Source organism: Cyanistes caeruleus, chromosome 16 (assembly GCF_971803275.1).
Source record: "Cyanistes caeruleus chromosome 16, bCyaCae1.hap1.1, whole genome shotgun sequence".
Taxonomy (NCBI): Eukaryota; Metazoa; Chordata; class Aves; order Passeriformes; family Paridae; genus Cyanistes; species Cyanistes caeruleus.
In genome coordinates this window covers 12,308,303-12,334,024 of record NC_141716.1, presented here as the reverse complement: position 1 = coordinate 12,334,024, position 25,722 = coordinate 12,308,303, and the positions used below count along the sequence as shown (strand labels likewise).

General features: G+C 55.5%; 1 protein-coding gene across 1 annotated transcript; it reads left to right on the top strand.

The window, feature by feature from the left end:
- The first annotated feature begins 224 nt into the window (after positions 1 to 224).
- Positions 225 to 13,723, top strand: SNTA1 (syntrophin alpha 1). The gene is made up of 8 exons (XM_086852995.1): positions 225 to 543; positions 2,833 to 3,018; positions 10,084 to 10,282; positions 10,374 to 10,581; positions 10,650 to 10,780; positions 12,120 to 12,316; positions 12,391 to 12,578; positions 12,850 to 13,723. The coding sequence occupies exons 1-8, from the start codon at positions 279 to 281 to the stop codon at positions 12,940 to 12,942; spliced, it is 1,467 nt and encodes a 488-aa protein (XP_086709121.1). The 5' UTR covers positions 225 to 278; the 3' UTR covers positions 12,943 to 13,723.
- The last annotated feature ends 11,999 nt before the right edge of the window (positions 13,724 to 25,722 follow it).

Genomic DNA, 25,722 nt, shown 5'->3' with positions numbered 1-25,722 from the left:
GGGACGGGCGGTGAGGGGCGGTGTGGGACGGGGACGGGCGGTGAGGGGCGGTGTGGGACGGGGACGGGCGGGACGCGGGGCGCTGAGGGGCGGCGCGGGGCGGTGTGGGACGGGCGGTGAGGGGCGGTGTGGGACGGGGACAGGCGGGACGCGGGGCGCTGAGGGGCGGCGCGGGGCGGTGTGGGACGGGCGGTGAGGGGCGGTGTGGGACGGGGACAGGCGGGACGCGGGGCGCTGAGGGGCGGCGCGGGGCGGTGTGGGACGCGGAGCGCGCGAAGATGGCGGCGGGCAGGCGCGCCCCGCGCACCGGGCTGCTGGAGCTGCGCGGCCCCGGCGGGCAGTGGCTCCGCGTCCTGCTCACCCTGGCCGAGGACGTGCTGGGGGTCAGCCCCGCAGACGGCCCCGGACCCGGCCCCGAGGCCCCGGCGGCGCAGCTGAACGGCGGCGAGCCGGGCTCCGCCGCTCCCGAGGCGCTCGCCAACATCAGGCGCACCGTGCGCGTCGTCAAGCAGGACGTGGGGGGGCTCGGCATCAGCATCAAAGGTGAGGCCCGGCGGTCCCGGGGCGGCGGGGGGCGAGGGGCACCGGGACCTGTTGCTGCTGCCGTCCCGCGGCTCGCTTGGAGCGAGCCCCGCGGTGACCGGGGCTGAGATCGGGGTTCTCACATCCCCCAGCCCCAGCTCAGGACGGGGAGGGACACACGTGGCAGTGACGGGACCCGAACCGTTCCCAGCCTACGGAAAGGGCGATGATTTGGGGTGCGGAGTGACCGGGCAGTGCCGGCCCGCCGTGCCCCGGCCGGGCTGAGGGGCCCCAGGGTTTGTGAGCCGGAGGGGGCTCCCGCGGTGCCCCGCACCCCCGGGTACGGTGCTGTCCCACGGGGCAGGTGGGGTGCAGGGGGACACCCGCTTACGCGGAAGTTGCCCTTTTGCAGCCAAAGGGAGGGCTGGACCGGCGTGTCCTTGTCCCACCGTGTTCCTGAGTTGGGAAATGCCCCTTTAATACTGTCAGCAGAACGAAGGGAGCGATGTAAAGGCCCTGGAGATCTGCCGGCGCTGGGTGGGGGGTGTTTAACAGCGCACTCGGCTTTGGAGATGTGTGCTCCCGAGAAGCGCGGACAGCCTCCCTGTTAAATGTCTGTTCTCCCTCCCGAGCTGTCCCGCTCCTTGGTGACTCGCCTGAACTTCAGGCTGGAAACTTCTTGGGGAAGCGATGGCGTTCCTGCCTTTCTGCCTGCCTTTGATTTTCACGCGGCTCCAAGCGAGCTGTGAAAGCGGGATGAAAAGGGCAGCGGGGACCAGGGACGGGGCTGTCACGGAGCGTGGCTGTGAGAGGCAGCGGGCTCGGCAGCCCCGGGCGCAGTCACAGGGCAGCTCTCGCCTCCTGACGTGGCTTCTCCCAGCTCGGAGGGGACACAGCCTCAACCTCCGGCTCCCTCTGGAAGTGAGGGGGATTTGCAATGTGAATGTGCGGGTGCTGGAGCTGGATCGACACTGCTGGCCGTGTCTGCGGGGTGCCCCCTCCTGTCAGCCCTTTTTTTGGGAAGGACAAACCCCCTTTCGTAACTCCCCTTGGCTGCCAAGTTATTGCTTGCTCTGTGGCTCTCCCAGGAAAGGAGAAACTTCCCTTGGTTCAGTTAAAACTTTATTTTTGCAGTGACGTATGTGGAAAAAAAGTAGTTGCCATCAAAACCGGGCAGTGGAAGCTGCTGTGGAGGGTGGGGCAGCCTTGGTAGGGCAGGACATCACTGCTCACCGGGCTGATGGCATGTCAGTGTTCATGTGCGAGCCGTGTTTCACACAGGGACACTGGGTGCCACCCGCAGGTGAATGTCCTGCCACGGGACGTGGCTTGGAGCTGGCAGGACAGCGGGGAGCCGAGCGAGAGCTGGGCTGGCAGAGGTTCTTAGCCTGGCAGGGCTCTCGGCGCTGGCAACCGTGCGAGGAGCCGCTGCCTCAAGGACGAAGCAGCCCCCGCCGGGGCCTCTGACAGCTGATAACCGGAGCCCTCGCAGGGTTTGGCAGGCGGCTGAGCGAGGAAATGCCTGTGGCACTGGCTGGGAGCAGCCCGGGGCGGGCAGTGACAGCGGGCGGGGTTCAGCATCTCCCTCTGGGATGAGGATCATCTCTTGGGCACTCCTCGGGACAGGCTGTCCCGGGGCGCAGGGCACATCGGGCACTGCTGATCCCTGGCTGCCTCGGGCAGTGGCTGCTGCATCTCTGCGCCCTGGTACGGAGGCAGCTCGGATCTCCCTGCGGGTTCAAAAGTCAATGTGCAAATTGATCTCCTGAAGCCGCCGGGGGTTTGAATAGCATTCTTTTAGTCGGGACAGTGGGGAGCAGCCAGTAAATGGGGCTGCTGTGTGGACAGGAACACACAGCCAGAGTAGTTCACCTCTCCCTGGCTCTTTGGCCTCTCCAAAAACATTCAGCTGTCTTATCTGTTGAGATCATAAAGTCCTTGGAGCCAGGATAGTTGCTCAGCACACATGATTAATAATGCAAATAACGATACACTTCCCTGCCAAAACCGATGGGGAGATGGCCATGTTATGTGTTCGCTCTGTGAATAATCTGTGACCAATCTGAGTGGTTTTGGAGCAATCACTTCATCAGCTGTAAAGCCTCATGGTGCTTTGGCTGCTGTGGTTGGTACAGGTGTCCTGTGGGTATCTGGGGGAGTGGGCAGTGGGCTGACCTGGCACAGTGCATTGAGTGCCAGCAGAAAGGCTCAGCCTTGCTGGGACCATCTGCTACCAGAGCATCCCCCTCCCCACCCACGCTTCCAAGTGCTCCAACAGCCACAACCGCTCCCTGTCTCTTCTGTTTCAAGGTGGCCGAGAGAATAAAATGCCCATCTTGATCTCCAAGATCTTTAAGGGGCTGGCAGCGGATCAGACCGAGGCGCTGTACGTGGGGGATGCCATCCTCGCTGTCAATGGCACCGACCTGTCCGAGGCCACGCATGATGAGGCCGTGCAGGCCTTGAAGAAAACGGGCAAGGAAGTGATCTTGGAAGGTAGGAGACAAGGATGTGATGGGGGCAGAAGGGTCCTCCGGTACTGGGATGACACAGGGGTGGCATATCATCTGCAGCTGCATTTGCATACTCTTTCAAATGGAAAACAACATATGCAGAGTAATTTGTCTGCTCATCCGGAGAGCTGGAGGTAACTGCTGGGATCTCCCAGTCTCCTTCCGAGAGGGAGGGATGTGTGTGCCAGTGCTCCATGCCCAGAGGCTCTGTCTCCCCACTGTGGGACCTTGGGCAGGCAGCAGTGGGAGGCGTGGGATGAGTTTCTGGGATTTGGGATTCTTTCATTGCACAGCATCACCCCCACGTCTGCAGTTCCTGGGGCAAGAGAAAACATTTTCTGCTTTTCCCGTGTTTTTAATTTAAACCCACATCCCTGGCTGGTGTAGATTTATGCCAGCAGGGAGGGGGTGCACTGGCCCCCCACTCCCACTGAGCACCTTGGGGTTTGCTGGGCAGGTTTTGGGCAGGTGGAGGGTGAGGCAGGGCCTACTCAGGAACTACCCATCCAGGGGATTGCTGCCCACCTAGGGGATCCCTGGAAGCCGAGGCCACAAACATCCCAGGGATGCAGCCTTCACCACCCTGGAGCAGGCTGTTCCATGGGAACAGGCTTCCTCTCGGTACCAGGCAGGTGGTCCCTGGCGTCTCCCAGCCCTGAGGGGGCTGGCACACTGCAGGACCCCTCAAACCCTACTTGGGTTGGGACCATGGGAGTCCTGAGGGAGACACCCCATTCTTCTCTGGTTACCCTTCACATCACATCTGTCCATGTTTGCCCACCCTCTGCCAGCTTGGCCAGGCTGGGATGAGCATCCCAAATCTCAGGAAAAGAGCTTTCCCCTCCCCTCACTTCCAACCAGTCCCTGGGGTCACCCTGCTTAACAGGGGGGGTTTGGCACCAGAGACCCTTCCCAGATCCCAGAGGGAGGTTTGATTTGGGGACAGTGCTTGGGGCTGTCCTTGGACAAAGCAGTTCCATGTGCTGTGCTGCCAGCAACTACTGTGATTCTGGCTTTCCTGTGCCTTCCCCAGATTGTCTCAGCTCCAGATTTTCGTTTTTAGCTTCGCTCAGCCCTTTCTGCTGTGGGTTCCTCCTCTCCTGAGAGCCTCAGGACTACGGTTCAGCTGGAGGAATGTGCTGCTCTGCACAGCTGCTAGGAGCAGATAGGGTTGGTCGTGGGGTGGTTTTGTTGTTTTTTTCTGACCAAAGAGAAATACAAGAGCTTCTTTCTTTGTGAGTCTGCAAAATTCCTGCCTGGAGCCGCTGCTCTCAGACCACCCTCCCTCTGTTATTTTCTGTCCATTCTTTAGTGTGGGTTTCCTTTCTGACAGAGCTCCTGCCAGAGGTGGAGAGAAGCTGCCCTTTCTGGAGAGAACAATTTCTCTCCCTGCACCCCTCCTCCATTCCCTGGGATCCAGGTCCCCCTCCTGGGAGGCAGCTGCAGGCAGGGACTTTGCTGTAGCTTGCTGAGCTCAGGTATGACCTGCTGGGCTTCTTAATTATTTAAAACTCCCAGCAGGTACCCTTGGGAGGAGGCTGGGGCTGGGCTAGCTCCTGCTACAGCACTCTGGAGCTCTAGGATGAGTTTGTGTCTGATGTTGTTGGGGTCCACCCAGAGAAGGGAAGGAATCTCAGCTTCTCATCTGATCACTGATGTCACTGATAAATGTGGTACATCTCCATCCCTTCCCTGTTTTTGGGTGTGCTGGCACAGTGCAGCACTGTTGTGGGGGTGGTGGGGCTGGCACTGTGCCATGGTCAGGCTGTCACTGCCTTGTGGAGGTGGTGGCCCTGCCTTGTACCTGCCACTCCTGTGGTTCTCCAGGAGCTGGCTGGCCAAACACCCTGCCCCAGGGAGAGGTGGCAGGACTGAGGGGCAGGGAGTGGCTTTAAAGTGCCTGAAGGGTTTTAAACCAGGGGGTTCCCTGCTGCCTTCTCCTGCATAGAGAAGGCAGAGCTTAAAAAAGACCTCTTACTTAGACACTTTCTGGTCCCTGCATGGTGCATGTTTTCCTTATGGTGCTCTGAGTGCTAAACCAGAATGTTTGGCACAGCCAGTGGCTGTTCATTCCTTGCTGCTCCTGGCTGCAGTTATTCCTGGGATTTGGAGACTTTAGGATGGTTTGCAGGTGGCTTTGCAGCAGGTAACAAAACTGGCAGAGATGGCACCTCCTCACAGGGCAGTGAGCTGGGCTGAGACTTCCCAAAGTGGCAGAGCTGGGAGGTGATGTGTTTTAATGTGAGTATCAGCAGTGGCTCCATGTGCCAGATTTCACCCTGCGCTGCTCAGCTTGGCTTCAGGCTCCTGGGTGTCATTGCTGCCCAGGCGTGAGGACACGCAGATACCTCTCTGTGTGTCCTGCCAAGATTTTTTTTGGATGTGCCAAACTACTCTCTTGGTATTTGCAGGAGGAGTTGGACTGTATTTATATTACATTGTTATTTCGGGGAGAGTTGCTCTCCCTTGCCTTATTTTTCTCGTTGTTTTTTTTTATTTTCATTGCTTGGAATCCAGAGACTCTCCATGGCAAGGGGAAGGTTGATAAACATCCTTCCAGCTGCCTTGGGAAGGGTTCTGGGGACAGGAGTGGTTTTCCTGGTGAGGCTGTATTGTCACGGGGGGAGAACTGGAAGCAGTGGGGAGGAGGAGTTGGGGTAGCTGTGGGCATCTCACATCCACAATTTATTTGCCACAGGGAAGCTTCGGGGGCTGGCTCTGCTCTTTAGGACTTGCTTAGCTAAGTAATTGCTTGGAAGTTTGAAATTCAGAAAAATGGGTGCTGGGAGAGAGTGGAGCTGGGGATTCTCTGGAGTGCTGGTTTCCATAACCGTGGGAAGGAAGGCTTTGGATCTGCCCTGGGAATGATGCCAAGAGGTGATGGGGCACATATGCCACCTCCACACCTTTCTGCTCTGAAGCTTTGCTTTCTCTGGGGAGTTTCCTGGGTTTGTTTCTCCTCCCTGGAAACACGGAGGGTTGTCCCATGATCTCCCTGCTGACAGTGCAGCACAGGGGAATGTTTAGCAAAGAGCTGGGGCATGGAATGTGGCACTGAGTGCTGGGATGGGATCCTGCAGCAGGAGGGACAGCAGTGGTGCCTCACCCTGCAGCATCGCATGGTTTTCCTCCCTGGGGTAGAAGGACTTGAGCTGAGGCAGCTGGGACAGGAGCTGCTGTCGTGCTCATGCTTGGAGCCAGGGGCAGGACATGGTCCCAGGCTGGGGTGCTGGGGACTGTTACCTGTTTTGGAAGCACATCAGAGCATCGGGTTGGAGCTGGCAGGTCATTTCAGGGTGTCTCTTTGGGAAGTGTGTTTGCTCAGCCCCCCAGTTTAACATGCCAGTTTTGCCTCATTAACCCTGAGGCAGAGAGGGACCAGCTGGAGGTGGGATTAGCATCTCTGTAGGGCCAGCACTCAGTCTCCTGGAGCTCTCTGGAAGGTTTCCTGATGGGGTGGCCTTGCTGAGCTGGGTAGATGCTGCTGGGAAGATTTTGTCAGGAGAAACAGCAGCACAATCCTATTCCTGACCAGAAATGGAGGCTGGAACTTCTTGGAATCCACGCTGGATCTCCAGGCTGAAGCAGGGTGTGCTGGTGAACCCAAGCAGTGGGAGGGTGTTCTTGAAGCTGCTCTGGGTATCCATGTCTGTTTTCCCGCTTGGAGGAAGCGTTGTGGCTCCTCAGTGAAGCTCTGCAGGGTCAGGCTTAGCTCTGAGCAGTGGGATATGTGGGATATGACATATGGGGGTATGTGGGGCAGGTTGTGCTGACTCAGGATCCAGAGTGCCAGGAGCGGTTTGTGATTGTTCTCCAGCCTTATCAGGGATGGGCTGTTGGAGAGGGAGAATTTCTACCCAAGAAATCAAACCACAAAATTTTGATGGTTTTGCCCGTTTCTGGAATGCTGGGGAGGAAAAAACCAAAACAGCTGCAACACAGAGGCAAGACCCAGGACCTTTGGTTAAACATGTCCCTGGTACAGCTCACTCCAGGGTTCAGGACACGTGGGATGCTCCAGTGATTGGGAGCCCCTGTGCCACCACCTGGCCCCCTGCAGAGGCACTGCCCTGGCATGGGATGGGTGGCCACACACCCAGAGACTTTTGCTGTTCCCCAAAACCCTAAAAAATAAAGTTTTCCTTAGTGTAAAGCCGTGAGCAGTTAGAGGTCCTATTTGTCCCCTGTGCTGGAGAGGTTCAGTGGGACAGGTTCTTTCCCTGGAGAGCCCATGTGGCTTTGGAGACCATGTGGATTAGCCCAGCAGCCACTGAGGGCTGTGTGCCTGCTGTAGGTGGCTCTAAGGCAACAGCAGCCAGGCAGTGTTTGCTGCCCAGTGGTTTTTGGAGGGTGCAGGCTGCCAGGAAGCAGGCAGGAGCCCCAGCACTGCAAGGTGTTAATTAGAAAGAAAAAACAGTTCAAGAATTACAGTTACCACTAGCAGAGGTGATGCATGATACTGTCTGAGTTGTTGCTTTAAAGAGATGGAGGTAATGAATTCATCCATTCAATACCAACTGTAGTGAAGGGACTGGCAGAAGTGTAAGTCACCGCTGTGAAGGCAGTGCTGGGGTCACTGGAGGGAACAGCAGCTCCCGTGGGATGGTGACCTGGCCTTGGCTGGGGAGCATCACAGACTCCAGCACCTCCCAGCTCCCCGTGCTGGCTCAGGAGCCCCCGTGCTTCGCTACCAGCCTGAAAACCTCCTTAAAGCCACGTACCCGAGACACACACCCTGCCTGTTGCCTCATTCTCCGTGCCCTGTCCCGGACTGGGCACTGCTCCCGTGCTCCGCGGCTCCCTCGGGACGTGACCCCGCCACCGCCCCGCTAATGCCGGTGACGTCCCCCGCGTGCCCGGGGAGCCAGGGGCTGGCGCAGGGACGCCGCTCGGGTTTCAGCGGCTCAATGGCATCTTTCTGAACTCCAATTAGTTCCCAGGCACCGGGATAATGGCAGGTCCCCGCTGCCAAGATTAATGGCTCGAGTCAGATCCATCGCGGCTCGGATGCCTGCGGGAACGTGGCTATTTTTGAAGCGGGAGGTGCAGGGCACGAGGCTGGTGGCCTCCCGCCGCCTCCTTGGCCCCGGGGCCACCGCGGGGTGACCCGGCCCGTGTGGCACAGCACCGTGGCCATTTATAGCCCGTCCCGCAGAGCACCCACGGGGCTCTGGCTCCCTGCAGCTCCTGCCGGGCTATCAGGATTTAGGGGTTTTAGGGGCCTCACTGGGATAGGAATGAAAGGGGAGAGCACAGAATAGTTGGAAGGGACCCGCCAGGATCATCCAGTCCAACCCCTGGCTCTGCACAGACACCCCAACAATCCCACCCTGTACATACATCCCTGAGAGCATTGTTCAAACACTCCTGGAGCTCTGGCAGCCTTGAGGCAGTGACATCAGGGGAAGATGGGTAGGAGATGGTGGTGGTGGCCAGGTGAAGTTTGGGAGTGGGTGGCTCTTCGTGCAGATTCTTTCCTGGTGGGAAAAGGGCTCCTTTCTGGCAGCACATCAGGCTGCTGTGGCTTGGCTGCAGCAATGGAGCTGGACCCATCCAGCCACCTACAAGTGTTGGTTGCAAAGCCAAGCTCGTGTCCCCCGTCCTGCCACCCACTCTGCTGGCTTGGACCTGGAGTGGAACCAGCCAGGATGACTGGGGACGTGGCTGCAGGCATGTGTCTGTCCTGAGGTGTTTTCCTAAGGGCCTCCAAAGGGAAGCCCTTCCCTGGAGTCAGTAGCTGGTCCCGTGCTGCCCCAGGGCAGGACCAGGACTGGCATCCCGTCTGCTCAGCCGGAGTGTTTCAGCGCGCATTGCCAAACTCATTTTCAGGATGTGGTTGTGGGGCCCCATCAATTTGTGGTGCCTTTCATCTCCCCCTTCCCTTCTCCTAAACCTCTGGAGTCGGCAGCTATCGCAGTGTGGCTCTGAGGGCTCTGGCTCTGAAGCCAGGCTCACTGGGGACTGATTTCTTGTCCCTGGTTTGAGGCTTACAGGGCAGGGCTGTGTGAGCAGAGAGCACACTCTCCAAGGCTTTTCCTGGGGCCAAGCCAGGGTATTTGAGAGCTGTTCCTCAGCTGGCAGCAGGACTGGCTGTACCAGCACAGTTTGGACTGTGTAATTTTGGCCTGGGACTCTTTCCCATTCCCCACCCCTGGCTGTGTGTGCTGCCCCAGGGAGCTGCTCAGGTCTGCAACTGTGAAATGATCTGGGTTAAAGGGAAGGAAAAAGGGGGAAAAGGCTGGGTTTTTTTATCCCTCTTGTAGAGCTCCCCAAGCTGGGATGGTGGGGCTGAGGTACTGAGAGGGTTCAGGATGTCTGTGAGGGTGATGAGGCCCTGGCACAGGGTGCCCAGAGCAGCTGGGGCTGCCCCTGGATCCCTGGAAGTGCCCAAGGCCAGGCTGGACGGGGCTTGGAACACCCTGGGACAGTGGGAGGTGTCCCTGCCATGGCAGGGGGTGAATTGAGATGGGCTTTAAGTTCCCTTCCAACCCAGACAATTCTGTGATAAGCAATGTTCTTCTGTTCCTAAAGCAATTGCTCTTATCACTGAGGCCACAGCCTCCCCTAATTGTGTCTACCAGCAGAACCCTGAGCACTCCTGGGCTTAGTGTCCAAATCCTCCATCCTCCCAAGAGGCACACAATGCTCCATCCCCCTGCACCCTGCAGGAAGGCCCCACTGACATCTGCACAGATCTTCCTCTTGTGCCCTACAAGCTCTGGCATGAATGTGCCAGCATGAAGGTCCCTTTAATGCTGCTTGAAGTCCCCAGTAAATGCAATGAGGGGGTTGAATGGGCTGATCTTTAAGGTCTCTTCCAACCCAAACCATTCTGTGATTCTGTGTCACTCCTTGTGTGAGCCCCCCACCAGTACCACCCCTGCACCCACAGGAGCAGGGGACCCACAGCAGCCATGGGTGACAGCTCTGGGGAGCTAATGGAGGGGTCACCAGCCCTGATGCAGAGAGAGCACTGGGGGTTTCAGGGGGCAGGATGAGGCTGCCCTGGCCTGTGCCATGTCCTCAGCGGCTGCTGTCTCTCTTCCAGTGAAGTACATGAAAGAGATCTCGCCCTACTTCAAGAACTCCTCGGCGGGTGCAACTGTTAGCTGGGACCCCTCTCCTGCTGCCCAGCAGAAGCGATCATCCCCGCTGCTGTCCCCTCGGGAGCTCCGGGAGAGCCGGAGTGTCCCTCTGAAGATGTGCTACGTGTCCCGCAAGTGCCTCCCCACCGACCCGGAGCACAGGTCAGCACGTGGCACCGGGGCTGGCAGCGCCACCGCGGTGCCCCGGGGAGCCGAGGGCGGGCGGGGACTCATCGGGGCCGTGTCCCTGCAGGTACCTGGAGGTTTGCTCGGCGGACGGGCGAGTTGCCCTCTTCCTGCGGGCGAAGGACGAGGCCACGGCGCAGTCGTGGCTCGGCGCCATCCAGGCCAACGCGGCCGCGCTGCTGCCGAGGGTGAAGGAGGAGCTGCGGGCACAGCTGGCGGGGGCTGGCACGGTGGCCGGACGGGATGTCAAGCATGTGGGCTGGCTGACCGAGCAGGTACCCCCTGGTCCCCCGGCACCCCGTGCCACCGTGCTGCCGGTGGCCCTGACCCAGTCCCTTTGCAGCTCCCCAGCGCCGGCACCAGGAACCTCCTGGCCGTGCTGACAGAGAAGGAGCTGCTGCTGTACGGGAGCCTGCCACAGAGCCGGGACGCCCTGGGCAAGCCCACGCACAGCTACCCCCTCATCGCCACCAGGTAGGGGCCACCAGCTCGCTGCCCTCCTGCCCCGCTCAAGGATGGGGTGGTGGCACTCCCTGGGGGCAGTGGTAGGGTCTGGGAGTCAGGGCAGAACCCAGGGCTGGTGTCAGACCCCCAGAGTTGTGACGGTGACCAGGGGTGGTGTCAGGGGCTTCGGGTCAGGACAGAACTCCAGGATGGTGGCAGAGGCATTTGAAGTGATGGTAGAGCCCAGGGGTGGTGGCCGGGCAGTGGGGATGGTGGCAGTGTCCAGGGGTGGTGTCAGGGCAGTGGGGATGGTGGCAGTGTCCAGGGGTGGTGGCAGGGCAGTGGGGATGGTGACAGTGTCCAGGGGTGGTGGCAGGGCAGTGGGGATGGTGACAGTGTCCAGGGGTGGTGGCAGGGCAGTGGGCACAGTGGTGCTGAGTGGCAGGGTTGGGGTGGGGGTTTCGGGCGGGTGGCGGGGCGGGTTTTCAGGGCGGGTTTTGAGGGAGGGATCCGGGCGGGGTTTCAGGGTGCAGGCCGTGGGCTCGGGGCGGGGTTCGGGCGGGGTTTCAGGGTGCAGGCCGTGGGCTCGGGGCGGGGTTCGGGCGGGGTTTCAGGGTGCTGGCCGTGGGCTCGGGGCGGGGTTCGGGCGGGGTTTCAGGGTGCTGGCCGTGGGCTCGGGGCGGGGTTCGGGCGGGGTTTTGGGCCGGGGGCGGGTCCGGGCCGGCTCCAGCGCGGGCTCTGCGGGGCCTCATCCGCGGGGCTGCAGCGCCCCCTGGCGGCCGCGGAGCGGGGTGAGGCGCTGGGGCTGTGCTGGGGCTGTGCGGGATGTGCTGGGGCTGTGCGGGATGTGCTGGGGCTGTGCTGGGGCTGTGCTGGGGCTGTGCGGGATGTGTTAGGGCTGTGCTGGGGCTGTGCGGGATGTGCGGAATGTGCTGGGGCTGTGCGGGACGTGCAGGATGTGCTGGGGCTGTGCGGGATGTGCTGGGGCTGTGCTGGGGTTGTGCGGGATGTGCGGGATGTGCTGGGGCTGTGCTGGGGCTGTGCGGGATGTGCTGGGGCTGTGCTGGGGCTGTGCGGGATGTGTGGGATGTGCTGGGGCTGTGCTGGGGCTGTGCGGGATGTGCTGGGGCTGTGCTGGGGATGTGCTGGGGCTGTGCGGGATGTGCTGGGGCTGTGCTGGGGATGTGCGGGATGTGTTGGGGCCGTGCGGGACGCAAAGCGGGGTTGAGCTGTGTGAGTAACGCCGCTGAGGTGCGGTGCCGAGGCGGTGCCGAGGCGGTGCCGATGGGCAGTGCGAGGTGCTGGGACATTGCGGTGTGCGGTGCCGGGGCCGTGCGGGGCGCGGTGCTGAGCGCTGGCCGTGCCGCAGGCTGGTGCACTCGGGGCCGGCCAAGGGCTCGGCGCTGTACGAGGCCGAGCGCTCCTTCGCGCTGCGTGCCGGCGGCCGCCTGGGCGTGCAGACACATCTCTTCAGCCTGGAGAGCCCCCGAGAACTTGCTCTGTGGACGCGCCTGCTGGTGGACGGCACCCACGGCGCCGCCGAGCTGGCCCAGGAGGTGTCGGCAGGTCAGCGGGGGCCCGGGGGGACCGGGGGGTGCGGTGGGATCCCCTGCTCACCCCTGTCCTGTGTCTGTCCCCAGCCTGCACGTGGAAGGGGCAGGACTGCACTCTGACCGTCCACATCGACAAGGGCTTCACCATCTCCACCAGTGAGCCTGGGCTCAGCAGGACCATCCTGCTCCAGCAGCCCTTCGAGAAGCTGCAGATGTCCTCGGATGATGGCACCAAGATGCTCTACCTGGATTTTGGTGGTCCAGAGGGAGAGATTGTGAGTTGGCTTTGCCTTCAGCAGTCCCACCCACGCTTCTGGGGGCAGGGGAGGAGCAGAGCACCTGCCCTGCTCATGGCACCCTTCCTGCCTGGCATGGGGGATGACACATGGCCCCGTCTGCCCACCCCAGCCAGGGTGCACAGCCCTTCCCAGGGCCCCAGTAAAGCCGTGCTGGGTTTGGGGAGCTCTGGGTGGTCCCTGGCTGAAAGCTGGCTGCTGCAGGAACAGCCCTTCCCGTTACAAACATCCCTCCTTTCGTTTTTTGCAGCAACTGGACCTTCACTCCTGCCCCAAGACCATTGTCTTCATCATCCACTCCTTCCTGTCGGCCAAGGTGACCCGGCTGGGGCTGCTGGCATGACGAGGGAGCCTAGCACTGGCCAGAGAATCCCGAACCCTGGGCCCATCTATGCACCTCCCTCCTGGCCAAACCCAGCCCTGAGCCATCCCAAGGAGACTGCAGCCCCCATGGGATCACATCACCTCCACCAAGGAAAAGCACCATCCAGCCAGGAAAACCCCTCTCAGGGTGTTTGGGGGCAGCGGTGGGGTGAAACCCCCTCTTGGATGGCAGCACCAGGACTTCTCCGGTGCTTTCTTCCCCCTCCTTCCTCAGCAGCTGGAGAAGCCCGTTGGGAGCTCATGAGTGGACACATGGCCATCACCCCAGTGCCTTGAGAGATGATATTTTCTGTACAAAGAACCCATTTGTATCCACGTTTTATATTTATATTGCCCACTTCAAAATGCTGATGCGGCAGCTCTTCTGCACCTGGGTTGGTTCCTTCGGAGAGTCCCCAGGTCCTGCAGCACAAGGACCTGTGTCTGTGTTCCAGACAGACAACCCAAGGGCTGGAGGCCAAACCAGCTCTAAAATGCTTAAGGGACAGGAACTGCAAGATCAGCTGTATTTGCCAAATTTTTCTGTATTGTATGGAATGACAGGAACCACTTTTCTCTGTTGGAGTTGGACGGTTCATTTAGTTTTGTGCACTCTGGGGTCACTTTATTTCTCAGTTTGGGGGAGGATTGTCAGGTGGCTGCTGCGGAATGACTTCTTTTATGAACCAAAAGATTCTGCATGAAAACGCCTTGTTGGGAGGGTTAAATAAACTGTGCAGACCACAACCAGCAGGAGCCAAGATCTGTCTCCTGGTTTCACTTTGCTAAGTCAAAAATCAGTTTGTGGGTGCTGCCTGGGCTGAGCCTTGGGGTGTTTTCCACCAGGGGAAGGGAGGGATTTGTCTGGAGGCTGCTGTGAGCTGGTGGTGATGGGGACACTGTGAGGGGTTCAGGTGGGGACAAAAAGTCTTTAAGGTGCCCAGCACTGCTGGGAATGGCACAGAGGGACAGGCTGATGCCAGCAGCAGCTTTGGTTTGGATTCCCTGCACTTTAGGATGGTTAGAGGAGGGTGAGCATCATTTCCAAACTCCAGAAAGTTGTGTTTTGTTTTTTATATTTTTCTAGCAGCAGCTGCTTGGCTGAGCAGCAGCAGAGTCTTGGAAAGTTATTGGGACAACAGGAAAAGTCTCTGTTTGCATCACTGCAGTGCCGAATTCTGGGTTAACCTTCTCCTTTTGCACTGGCCCTGTCCATGGGGCACCTGGAGTCTCCCAGGAAAGTCATTAGCCAGGGACTAAAACACTCAGGCTGCAGGCAGAGGAACAACAAGTGATTAGCAGCAAAATAATGTCAGAGCAGCTGTGGCTGCCCCTGGGTCCCTGGAAGTGTCCAAGGCCAGGTTTGATAGAGCTTGGAGCAGCCTGGGATAGTGGAAGGTGTTCCTGCCCATGGCAGGGGGTGGAATGAGCTGGGCTTTAAGGTCCCTCCCAACCCAGACCTTCTCTGATTCTGTGGGTTTTAATGATGTCAGGTATCCTGCTGCCCTGTGAAAGGTGGAGCCTTGAGGGAGGTTTTGGGGTGACACATGTGGTTTTTCCATGTGCTGTACTGCTTCCCAGGGCAGGGACTCTGATGCTGTGGCAGCCTTTGGGGTGTAGGGGGAAAAGTTGCAATAAAAGGAAGGAAATCCATAGAAATTGAGAGCAAAAAGGGCAGTGAGTGAGGTGTGTGTGGTCTGAGGGAGGAACCATAGAACCATAGGTTTGGGCTGGAAGGGACCCTACAGCTCGTCTCATTCCACAGGCAGGGACACCTTCACTATCCCAGGCTGCTCCAAGCCCTTTCCAGCCTGGCCTTGGACACTTCCAGGGATCCAGGGGCAGCCCCAGCTGCTCTGGGCACCCTGTGCCAGGGCCTGCCCACCCTCACAGGGAAGAGGCAGCGCAGTAAGAGTTCATTTGGTGTAAGAATAGTTCCTATGGGGTACATCAGCACTCAGCTGCACAGCTCCTGGCAGGACAGGGTGATGGAGAGGAAGGGGATGTCCCGTTCCTCCCAGCACAGCCCCATGGCTGGCAGCAGGAATCTTTTATGATGAACAAGCCCTTACTTTTTATTGCACATAACTGTCAGATTTCCAGGAGACTTTGCAAAATGGATTTGCAAAAGAAAAAAAAAGAAATCCCCTCCACCCCCATTCCTAACTGTTAAATCAATACAACAAGTAATTTAGAAACAGATGGTGTATTTTTCTATGATCAAAAGCATGTCAGCACAAGGAAACACATTATTACTGCAATTTACCTTCCTCTTCTTGCCCTGCAGCCATTACTCTTTGGGGTTCATTGCAATAAAAGAGGGAATCGCTCCCAATCCAGAGCAGATTTCCTATTAATCTTATGGACCACAAACTGCTTTGACTTTCCCAGTGCTGCTGCTCCATGCCTGAGCTGGGGAGGAAATAGCTCAGTTTGGAGTTGGATATTTCTTGGCTTTCTTTGCATTTGGTGATGGTGTTTGGATTTTTTCCCCTTCTACATTTTAAAGTGGTTTCTCTTCACCCTTCTGGCACCGTCCATCACTTAACAGGATCCTTTCCCCAGAGATGCTCCTGCAAAGGAGCCTGTGAATAAAACAAATGCCTGCTATAATGAGGCTCTGGAGCACCAGGAGGGGCTGAGGGGGCTGGGGGGGGGCTTAGCCTGGAGAAAAAGGAGGCTCAGGTAGCTGGAGATCTCTCCCTAAGCCCAGCAGGATCTTGGATTCTTGAGAAGGAGTCTGGAGAGGTGCTGTGAGCACCCTGGGGACCCTGGCAATTTTCCAGGCTGGTACCATAAAATCGAGGCCAGTGCCACCACAGACCCCAGAGTCTTGGGGAAAAGACATTGCAATTATTCCCTAACACTCCTAATTTTCCTAAATTTCCAATGCTCATTGATGTAAATGTCCAGAAACATTCAGACATCTGGAATCACCGAATTTCTCTGCCCTGGGAAGATTTTGGGGTTGTCAGCAGGGACTGGATCCCGGTGCAGGATGGCATCTGTATGGAGTGATGAACATTCCTGCTTGGGACCACCACTCTGTTCCCCTGGAGAGGAGTAGAAGCTCCTGAAGGTTTTATTCTGCCAGGCAGATGGACTAATATTTTTAAAAGCAGCTTTAAAATAAATAGAATGAATTCTGCTCACAGAGTAGGAATGATGGGAATGGGCTCAGGTTAAAGCAGATTTCCTCAGCTCGGTCACTTTGAGGCAGCTGGAGTTTTATTTGGTCACCACAAGTGGAACAGCTCAGGGGAAGGGGAATTCAAAGGTGTGTGAGTGGTGGGGAACGGGAAGGGAGAAGGGAAAATAGCCCTGTTCTGCTCCCTGCATGGAGCTCTTGGGATGCTGCTTGCCAGAGCAAAATGGGGAATGGAAGTGGAGGCTCAGAGACTTTGGCATCAAAGCCCCAGCCACGCATGGAGAGAGGTGGGTGATGCCAGTGGGGGTGACAGCAGCCCAGTTCTGGTGCAATCCCTTTCCCTTTGGGAGGAAATCCAGCCAGGCCATGGTGAGGTGAGCGTTTCCTCCACAGGGAAACCCAGCGCTGTCAGCATCCCCAGCAGCAACGTCACGAGCAGGAATTTTCCCCAGAAATGGCTTTTCCAGGTTGTAAAAGCAGCCCTGACTGAAGGAGCTGGAGAGGGAAGAGAGAGATGCAGCGGGAAGAGTGATTAGGTTGTCCCCAGGTGTTTGCTCACCCCCGGCAGAACACAGTTTCCCTCCCGACACCGCTTGTACTTCCATTAGCCAGCTCTGACCTTTCAGTGCCGTAATCAAACAAGACAACCCAACACTTAAATCTGAGTGTTTAGCACTGACATTTACAATTGGTTCTCGAGTTGGAGAGACCAAATGAAAATTTCCTGGCAGACAGCTTGCTGCAGGGCAGGGGAATCAAATAATTCCTCTGCTGGACCGCCGACACGCCGGCCCCCTTTGGCTGCCCTGTGCAGCGGGTGGTGTTTGGGCTAGAACAGTGTCATTGGAAAGTCAATATTCACCTGGAGTTTGTGTGATCCCACCCACATTGCCCCATCAGGCCATGAGGAAACGGGATTTGGCATTTGATGGATGTAAACAGGAGAGATCTTCCCCAGGAGGGAGCCCTGGGGGAGTGGGGAAGCTGTGTTAAATGTTAGGGATCTGAGGCTGTAATGAGGATGTTTTCTCTCGTTCAGCCTCGGCTGAAGGCTTGCCTGGAAAGTGAGCAATTTCCAGTGCTCATCCTGTGGCACATCCCTCAGTGCATCCCGTGGAACATCCACAGCCCCACATGTGCCCCACGGTGGCAGTTTGGCTGTGCCATTCTTGTGCACATCCCTGGACAGGGATGGGCTTTTCCAGACCTTTCTCCAGGGGAAGCAAGCCCAATGTTTGCCTGGTGAGTATAAAAGCCTGTGGGACATTGACAAAACACCCCTGGGAGCCCCCAGGTCCTGCATCCATCCCCTTGTTCTCAGTGACAGCTCCATGGGAACAGGACATGATGTGGAATCTCATGGACAGCAGGAGAAATGAATCATGGATAACCCTCTTCTCCTGCTGAAATTAGAGGTAAAGCAAATTGGGGGAAGATGTTTGAACCTATGACATTCTCAGGGAGACTCTTCCCCCAAAATAACAGGGCAGCTGCTGGGGGAAGTTTTCAGCCGTGTCCTTGGGTGGGAGTCTCCTTGTCAGGGGGACACCGAGCAGGTTGGTGTGAGCAGGGAGAGGCTGTGCCCAGGTGGGATCTGTGTCCTGCTGGGGCTGTTCTCAGTCCCTTTGAGCAGTGCTGGCATGTCCCTTTGCCTCTCCCTGCCTCCCTTCCTGGCAGAGCTGGGCTCTCCACAAGGCTGAGGTGGGAACAGAAACACCCTTTACCTCGTTTCCCATCACATTCCCGTTTCTTCCTGGGCTGGGCCCCATTTCCCTTCCCCAGCTGCCATTTCCTTGCCATCAGACACTCTCCAGGAGCTTCACCTCCCCTCCCAGGACTCTCCCATGTGCTCCAGCTAAATCCACTCACTACCTCACTTCATCTGCTTCCTTTTAAGATCTCAGTAAGAAACCTTTTGCCTTACTGTAAGCAAATCTTTGAGTTTCTGGACAATTTGCTTTCTCTTGAGTTTCTATGTGATGTTAGTCTGCTTTCACTCATTTCTACTATTTTTAGTTAAAAATAAAGTAGCAATAAAAGCTGAGCGAGAGAGGGAAGCAAATGGGTCTCATGCAGCATCCCTGGTCCTGATGAAACAGGGAAAGAACCCACAGCTGACACTGGATCATCCTTCTCACTAGGAAACAAGGAGGCAGTGGTTTGGATGCTGTTACTAAAAACATTGAGGAAAAATTCAGCAAAAATTCAGATGTTTTCACCCCAGATCTGTGTCTCTGGGATCTCTGTGTCTCCCAGATCTTCTCTGGGAGCAGGGACGGGTTGGCTTTGTGCCTCAGTTTCACTTCCTGTATAATGGACACATGCCTTCCCTCCCAGTGAATGTTGACAGCAGAAGAAGAGCACAATCCTGCACCATGAAATAGCCCAAGGAATGAAAATCTTTGGGAAAGTTCCTCTAATGTCCTTGCCCATGTACAATCCCTTTCCAAATGTAAATGTTACGGCACTTGTCTGTAAGGAAATGCTGGAGTAAAAAACTGAATTATTCTATCTATCTATCTGTCTATCTATCTATCTGGAGTAAAAAACTGAATTATTCTATCTATCTATTATCTATCTATCTATCTATCTATCTATCTATCTATTATCTATCTATCTATCTATCTATCTGGAGTAAAAAACTGAATTATTCTATCTATGTATCTATGTATCTATCTATTATCTATCTATCTATCTATCTATCTATCTATCTATCTATCTATCTATTATCTATCTATTATCTATCTATCTATCTATCTATCTATCTATCTATCTATCTATCTATCTATCCATCCATCCATCCATCCATCCATCCACCTATATCTCAATTTAATACATCCATTTAATTTCCCTCTGTGTGTTCTCCAACAGATGAGGTTTCAAGAGGCTCAGGTCCGGAGTGGGGCTCAATTGACAATCAGAAGATAAAGGTTTGTTTTACAGCAATGGGATGAAAAGCACAGAAAATTTGACTGGGTTTTATAACACTCATTCAGGAGTCCAGGAATGGGATTTAATGTTTGATGTGGTGAGATATAGATGAGACCTTTTCAGAGTTCCCGTGTTTTTGTTATATTATATATTATCAATGCTGCATGGGAGACTTTTTCCTCCCCAGAATAATTCATTCTGAAAGCAGAAGGTTGTTTCTGAAGGCTTTGCTGTAGTGGTGACACATCCATATGCAATATAAATGACCTGTTGTTTCAGCAGATGATAATGGGAATAAATATCAAATTAAAATAAAATAAAATCAAACCATGTAGATCAGGAAAAATTGCGGAATTTCCAATACCCAGAAAGCTCCTGCTCCAGCAAAGGGCATGTAGCCATGGCAACAGGAGCCCTCACTGTCACGATAATAAAAAAATATATTATTCTAGGAGAGCTCTTAAAAGGGAAATATACATTTCAGTGGGGTGGATGATGAGATGTTGTGCAGCAAAGTGAAGAGCAAGGCAGAGGAGCCCAGAAAGCGATGCTGGCAGTTCTGCCACCTTCCTCAGGTAGGGATGGGGACACAGCCCTGGCAGGAGGATGGGGAGACATCCCACGGCCACCAGGAGCTGGCCTTTGCTGTCCCTTTGGGGTCCTTCCAGCTCGGGATGTTCTCTGCTCCAGGACTCGGCTGCCTGCAGCTCCTCCACGTTCCTGTGCCGAGGGTGAGCTGAACCCTGCTGTGCAGCTGGGGCGATGCACATCCACTGGAAAAGGCTGGAGATGGAGGGGCTGTGCTGCTGCAGGGCAGGGTGGGCTGCAGGGGAGCCCCAGGACCCTGCTGGGGTCCAGTGTCGGCAGGAACATCCTCATGGCATCACATGGAGGGACACATGCAGCCCTGTGAGCTGCAGCAGCTTTTGGGGAAAGCTTTGAGCTTCTGGCAAAGAGAAAATCGTGGAGAACAAGCATGTTGGCTGAACTTTTCCTGGGTTTGAATTTTGTAAACGGGCTGAAAAACAGCGCTGTCAAGTCAGCATTTCCCCAGTGGTGAAAAAGGGATGTGTCTGCAGAAAACTTTGGAAAAAGAGAGAGAAGAAAAAGCTGTATTTTTCCCTTCAAGATACCCAGGGTTTTGTGCCCAGAGAGAGGCTAGGGGTGACCTCCTCAGTGGAAAAGTCCAGGTGTCTGAACCTGCCTGGGGTGGGAGGCAGGACTGGGATACCCTGGGAAAACCACCTTGCTCCAGGTGTGGAGCACCTGGCTGGACCTCCCTGTCCCCATGTCCTGGTGGCTGCAGGACTGTCCATGGAGGAGCAGATGTGGAGCCCAGGGCAGGGAGGGATATCCTGGCAGCCACAGGAGCCTGTGCTCAGCGCTTTGGGGCTGTTTCATGGCTCTCTCTGGCTTTGGGGTTCAGGCTGGGCCATCTCAGGGTCCTGCCTGCTGACAGCACTGAGATGTGGGGTGAAAACACCCCCTTGGGGTACCCCAGCCTGAATCCTTCTTGTGGGTGCTCTCTGCCATGTGGAGGGGGGGACCTGACCTAGGAATGGAGAGAAAAAGGGAAAAAATTGACCCCAAACCCACAGGCTGTGTCCTCCCTGCTGTGACCTCTCTGCTGCTGGGATGCCTTAGTGGGTCACATGGTGGGATTCTTGGAGTTGTTTTGTGCAGGGTTAGGAGCTGGACTTCTATAACCTATATTATAACATTCTAATAATATAATATATTATAATTCTATAATCCTGCTGGGTCCCTTCCACCTCAGGATATTCTGTGATTCTGTGGATCTGAAGTGTTGTTTCTCCCTCCTCCTGCACACTGCCTGTGCTGACCCTGCCATGCTCACACCCATCCAGGCAATCCCAGGAAATCTCTCCTGGCAAAACACCTGGAAATATTTCTGGGTTCACCTGAGTGCTGAGGGGAGGGAGATGGCATCCCTGGATGCTGCCAGCACTCTGTGGCACAGACCTGGGGCAGAAATAATCTGCTGCCCAGAGAAAACCCATCCTTGCAGCAGGGAGAAGTCATCCCCTGGATATCTTGGAGGAAATATCCCAGATCTCAGACGTCCCAGAGATAACACAGGACTTGGGCACTGCAGTATCCCACAGCACATCCCCATGCCAGGGATGCTATCCCAGCTCAGGGCACTGAGAGTGGAGGGGATGTTAATTCCCAGAACCTTCGTGTTTAGAGGGCAGCAAGAGAAGCAGAAATTGCCTGCAGAGCCCCTGGCAATGCCACTGCAGCCGGTGGCATGTCCAGCATCCCCTGTGCTGCTGTGGCTTTGCTCATATTCCCACCAAAACACCGGGACCAGGGAGCTGAGCAATCCCAGCCCTATAACCTGGGCTCCAGCCCCCTCCTCCATGTCCTGCAGCCGAGGGGGGATGTCCTCTGGACACAGCTCCAAATCTCCTCAGCCCTTTTTCCCTTGTGGGGTGATTTCCATGTGATGATATCCATGTCATTTTAGCCTAAAGCAGGAATTGAAGTTCTTGGCTCCAGGATGGTGTTAATGCCCAGCACAGCCCAGCAGAGTTATAAATATATAAATACATAAATAGCTCCCCTCTCCATTAGAGAGCAAATCCAAAATTATATCCAAAGCCACCAGCAACGGGCCAGAGCTCAGCTCTCAAGCCAAAATGCTCCCAGGGCTCTGGAAATTTTGGAAAGGTCTTTTTCAGGCATCCCAAAATATCAGTGTGGGTTTTTTTCCTTCCATTATTTCTATCGACACAGAGTGCAGTTTACAAGAATGTTCCTGGCCCGAGCAGAAAGGTGGGAGCTGGCTGCTGGAGGCAGAGGGGGATGTGGGGATGCTCTGTCCCCCTGCCACCCTCGCTGTCACCCCCAGCACAGCCCGCAGCTCTGGCTGCTCCTCTCCTTTAGATGCTGCCAAAAAACGGCCACGGGAAACGGGATAAGAGGGAGAGGAGGGACTGGAGACCCTCCGAGCATCTCCCTGCAGGCGGTGTGAGTGGCGAGGGGCAGTTTTTGGGCAGGGTTTGGAGGGATGGCTGTGCCGGGCGCTGCAGGGGGAGCTCGTGTTGTGCCGCAGCTCCATCCCTCTCATCCCGCCGGGATTCGGCCTCTGCCCACGGGAAATCCGCTCGCCCAGCCCCGCTGCGGTGGCTCGCAGCTGCCGGAGGGGAACTGAGGGTGCTGAGGGCTCCCTGCCAGCGGGACAGGCGGGAGGGGAGAGGAGAGGAGAGGAGAGGAGAGGAGAGGAGAGGAGAGGAGAGGAGAGGAGAGGAGAGGAGAGGAGAGGAGAGGAGAGGAGAGGAGAGGAGAGGAGAGGAGAGGAGAGGAGAGGAGAGGAGAGGAGAGGAGAGGAGAGGAGAGGAGAGGAGAGGAGAGGAGAGGAGAGGAGAGGAGAGGAGAGGAGAGGAGAGGAGAGGAGAGGAGAGGAGAGGAGAGGAGAGGAGAGGAGAGGAGAGGAGAGGAGAGGAGAGGAGAGGAGAGGAGAGGAGAGGAGAGGAGAGGAGAGGAGAGGAGAGGAGAGGAGAGGAGAGGAGAGGAGAGGAGAGGAGAGGAGAGGAGAGGAGAGGAGAGGAGAGGAGAGGAGAGGAGAGGAGAGGAGAGGAGAGGAGAGGAGAGGAGAGGAGAGGAGAGGAGAGGAGAGGAGAGGAGAGGAGAGGAGAGGAGAGGAGAGGAGAGGAGAGGAGAGGAGAGGAGAGGAGAGGAGAGGAGAGGAGAGGAGAGGAGAGGAGAGGAGAGGAGAGGAGAGGAGAGGAGAGGAGAGGAGAGGAGAGGAGAGGAGAGGAGAGGAGAGGAGAGGAGAGGAGAGGAGAGGAGAGGAGAGGAGAGGAGAGGAGAGGAGAGGAGAGGAGAGGAGAGGAGAGGAGAGGAGAGGAGAGGAGAGGAGAGGAGAGGAGAGGAGAGGAGAGGAGAGGAGAGGAGAGGAGAGGAGAGGAGAGGAGAGGAGAGGAGAGGAGAGGAGAGGAGAGGAGAGGAGAGGAGAGGAGAGGAGAGGAGAGGAGAGGAGAGGAGAGGAGAGGAGAGGAGAGGCTCCAGGGAGAGCTCAGAGACCTTTCCAGAGCCTGAAGGGGCTCCAGGAGAGCTGGAGAGGGACTGGGGACAAGGGATGGAGGGACAGGGCAAGGGGGAACGGCTTCACACTGCCAGAGGGTGGGTTAGATGGGATATTGGGCAGGAATTCCTCCCTGTGAGGGTGTGAGGCCCTGGCACAGGGTCCCTGGAAGTGTCCAAGGCCAGGCTGGATGGGGCTTGGAGAAGCCTGGGACAGTGGAAGGTGTCCCTGCCATTGTAGGGGTGGAATGGGATGATCTTTAAAGTCTTTTCCAATCCAAACCATTCTGGGATGATTCTGTGATAAATCCAGAGCTTCAGTCAGGCTGGGGCACTGCTAAATCCTGAAATCAGCCAGAACCAGCTGCAGTTTCTGGGCTCAAGATACTCAGGCATCATCTGAGCTGATCTCTGGTTTTCTGGGTTCTTGTGCCCATTTCCAGAGCATTTGGCCCTTTGAGTATTTGCTGACACTCACAAGACACCCCAGACCCTGGGCTACCCTTTATGGGACGAGCTCTCCTCCTCACTCCAGTAAAAACTTCCCAGGAGATGGACACAGGGTGGAGGGGGCAGCACAGGGTGATCCCAAGAGTCCCTTTGGGAGAAAATCTGGATCTCAGGCTCTCCTCTGCTTTCCTTTCCCTCCTTCAGCACCAGCTCTGTGCAGGGGGGAAGGTGCCAGGATGCTGCAGTGGGGCTGGAGTCAGTGGGACACCCACAAACCCCCAGCTGAGAGGTGTGAGCATCCCACCCTCCTGTGCCCAAGGAACATTCAGCTCAAGGAAAATTCAGCTCGAGGTCTCCCTGGGATGTTTTAATTCCTCTTAGCCTTCACCTCCTCTGAGGTAACCTTATTTTCCTCTCATAATTCCAAGGTTTGCTCTACGTTTTAATTCCTTTCAGTCTTCACCTTGTCTGGTGCATCCTTATTTTCCTGCTCTTAATTCCAAGGTTTGCTCTGGATCAGGACCAAAGCACCAGCTCCTGGGATAACCACAGACTCCTCTTGGCATCAGTGCAGGTATCCTGGATACAAACCCCACGAAGACTGGCTAAACAAGGAGGTTAAATAAACATGTGCAGACTTATTTATGTATCTCCCACTGCTTGCTCTGGGGAACAAGCAGAAAGAAATTAAGGAATTAGGAGTGACTTATCCACCAGGAAGGCTCTTTAGTCTTTTATCTGTATTCCTCATAGGTGCTGTTTTCATATTAATATGAAGACTGTATGTACATAGGAACTTAAAGCACATAGGAGATAGAAAGGGCATTGGATAAATTGGAGATAATTCAGCTTTTATATGTACACAAATATAGATACACACATCATTACCATTTGATTTATGCGGGTGTGTTTACACATACAGATCTTATATTTACATATTTATAGAAATGCTGAATGTATTGCGTCCTGTCAGAGACAGCTTTCAGATAAAAGAAACCCAGGGAGCTAAATGGATGTAAAAAAGGAGCAAACAAATAGAAAATAATGATAAATCAATAGCCTCACCTTTCTCTTCTGTTACTAAAAGCAAATTACATTGCTGAATAAATACACTTTTTTACCCCACAGGCTACTGTAGAAGGTGGTCACAAACAGCCTCCCCTCTTCATCAGCTTGATGAGTTTCTATTTTTGAAACAAAAAAAAAATAAATAAATCACAACTTTCCTTGGAAACCAAGCCACAGGTATCACTTTGTCCCAAATTCCACTTTTCCACCTCATTATCCCCCTTGGAGCTGGGGATTGATGCCTTGGTGTGGTGAGGCTGGGATGGGAACTGGAGAGGGGACATTGTGGGACTGTGATTGGAATCAGAGCAGCTTTCACCAAACCTTGCTTCCCAGTGGAACCAGATGGTTTTGCCCAGGAAAATACACCCAGATCAGACATCACATGCTGCTCGTCCCCTCAGTGTGCTCATGGAAGAGGCTGGAGAATTGGAAAGAGGAATTTTTGGCACTGAAGTGGAATTTCACACCTTTTCTGAGATGATATTTTTGTTCTTGCTTTCCTTCCCCCCCTGCTTCTTCCTGCTAATGGCTCTTGGTGTTTCTAGACTGAATCGAACATGAGCTCTGAACCCTGGATTGTCTCCTGAAAGGCAGGGTCTGGACCCTCACCCCTAGGATTTGGCAAAATAAATGTGAAATCACTTAGTCTGTGCAGGTGAAACTCTCCCAGGCAGTGTTCAGACACTGGCTTTTTGGAGTGGCTTCTCTTCTCTAGACAAGACAATGGGAGATGGTGTTTGGAGACAAAAATATCACGAGAAGAGCAAAACCCAGCCCTTGTTGGGGCTGCTTGTGCCCTCTCTGCAGCAGATGGTGCCTCTCGGCTCCCTTTGAATTGCTTTCAGTGCATTACTTGGTTTTCAATTTCATTCCCTTTCCTAGGAGCAAGCTCAGCTTTATGTTTCCCTTTTAAGCTGATTGAAATAAAGTATTTGAACAAATGTCATGGGCACTTAGAAATCTCTCCTCTGTTTACTCTCCTTTGCTTCCATTCTGTCCACCCTCTGCAGCACTGGCTCTTAAAGCCTTGAGTGCCGTCAATTGAAATTAATGTATCTTGCAGGCAGGATACCGGACAAATTCATTAATTTTTTTGTATACTGGAAATGT

Bases quoted from the DNA above. Each gene is read 5' to 3' on its own strand.
- SNTA1 (XM_086852995.1), top strand. From the start codon at position 279: ATGGCGGCGGGCAGGCGCGCCCCGCGCACCGGGCTGCTGGAGCTGCGC. The intron at 544-2,832 runs GTGAGGCCCGGC...TTCTGTTTCAAG, and splicing joins GCTCGGCATCAGCATCAAAG to GTGGCCGAGAGAATAAAATG. The intron at 12,317-12,390 runs GTCAGCGGGGGC...GTCTGTCCCCAG, and splicing joins GGCCCAGGAGGTGTCGGCAG to CCTGCACGTGGAAGGGGCAG.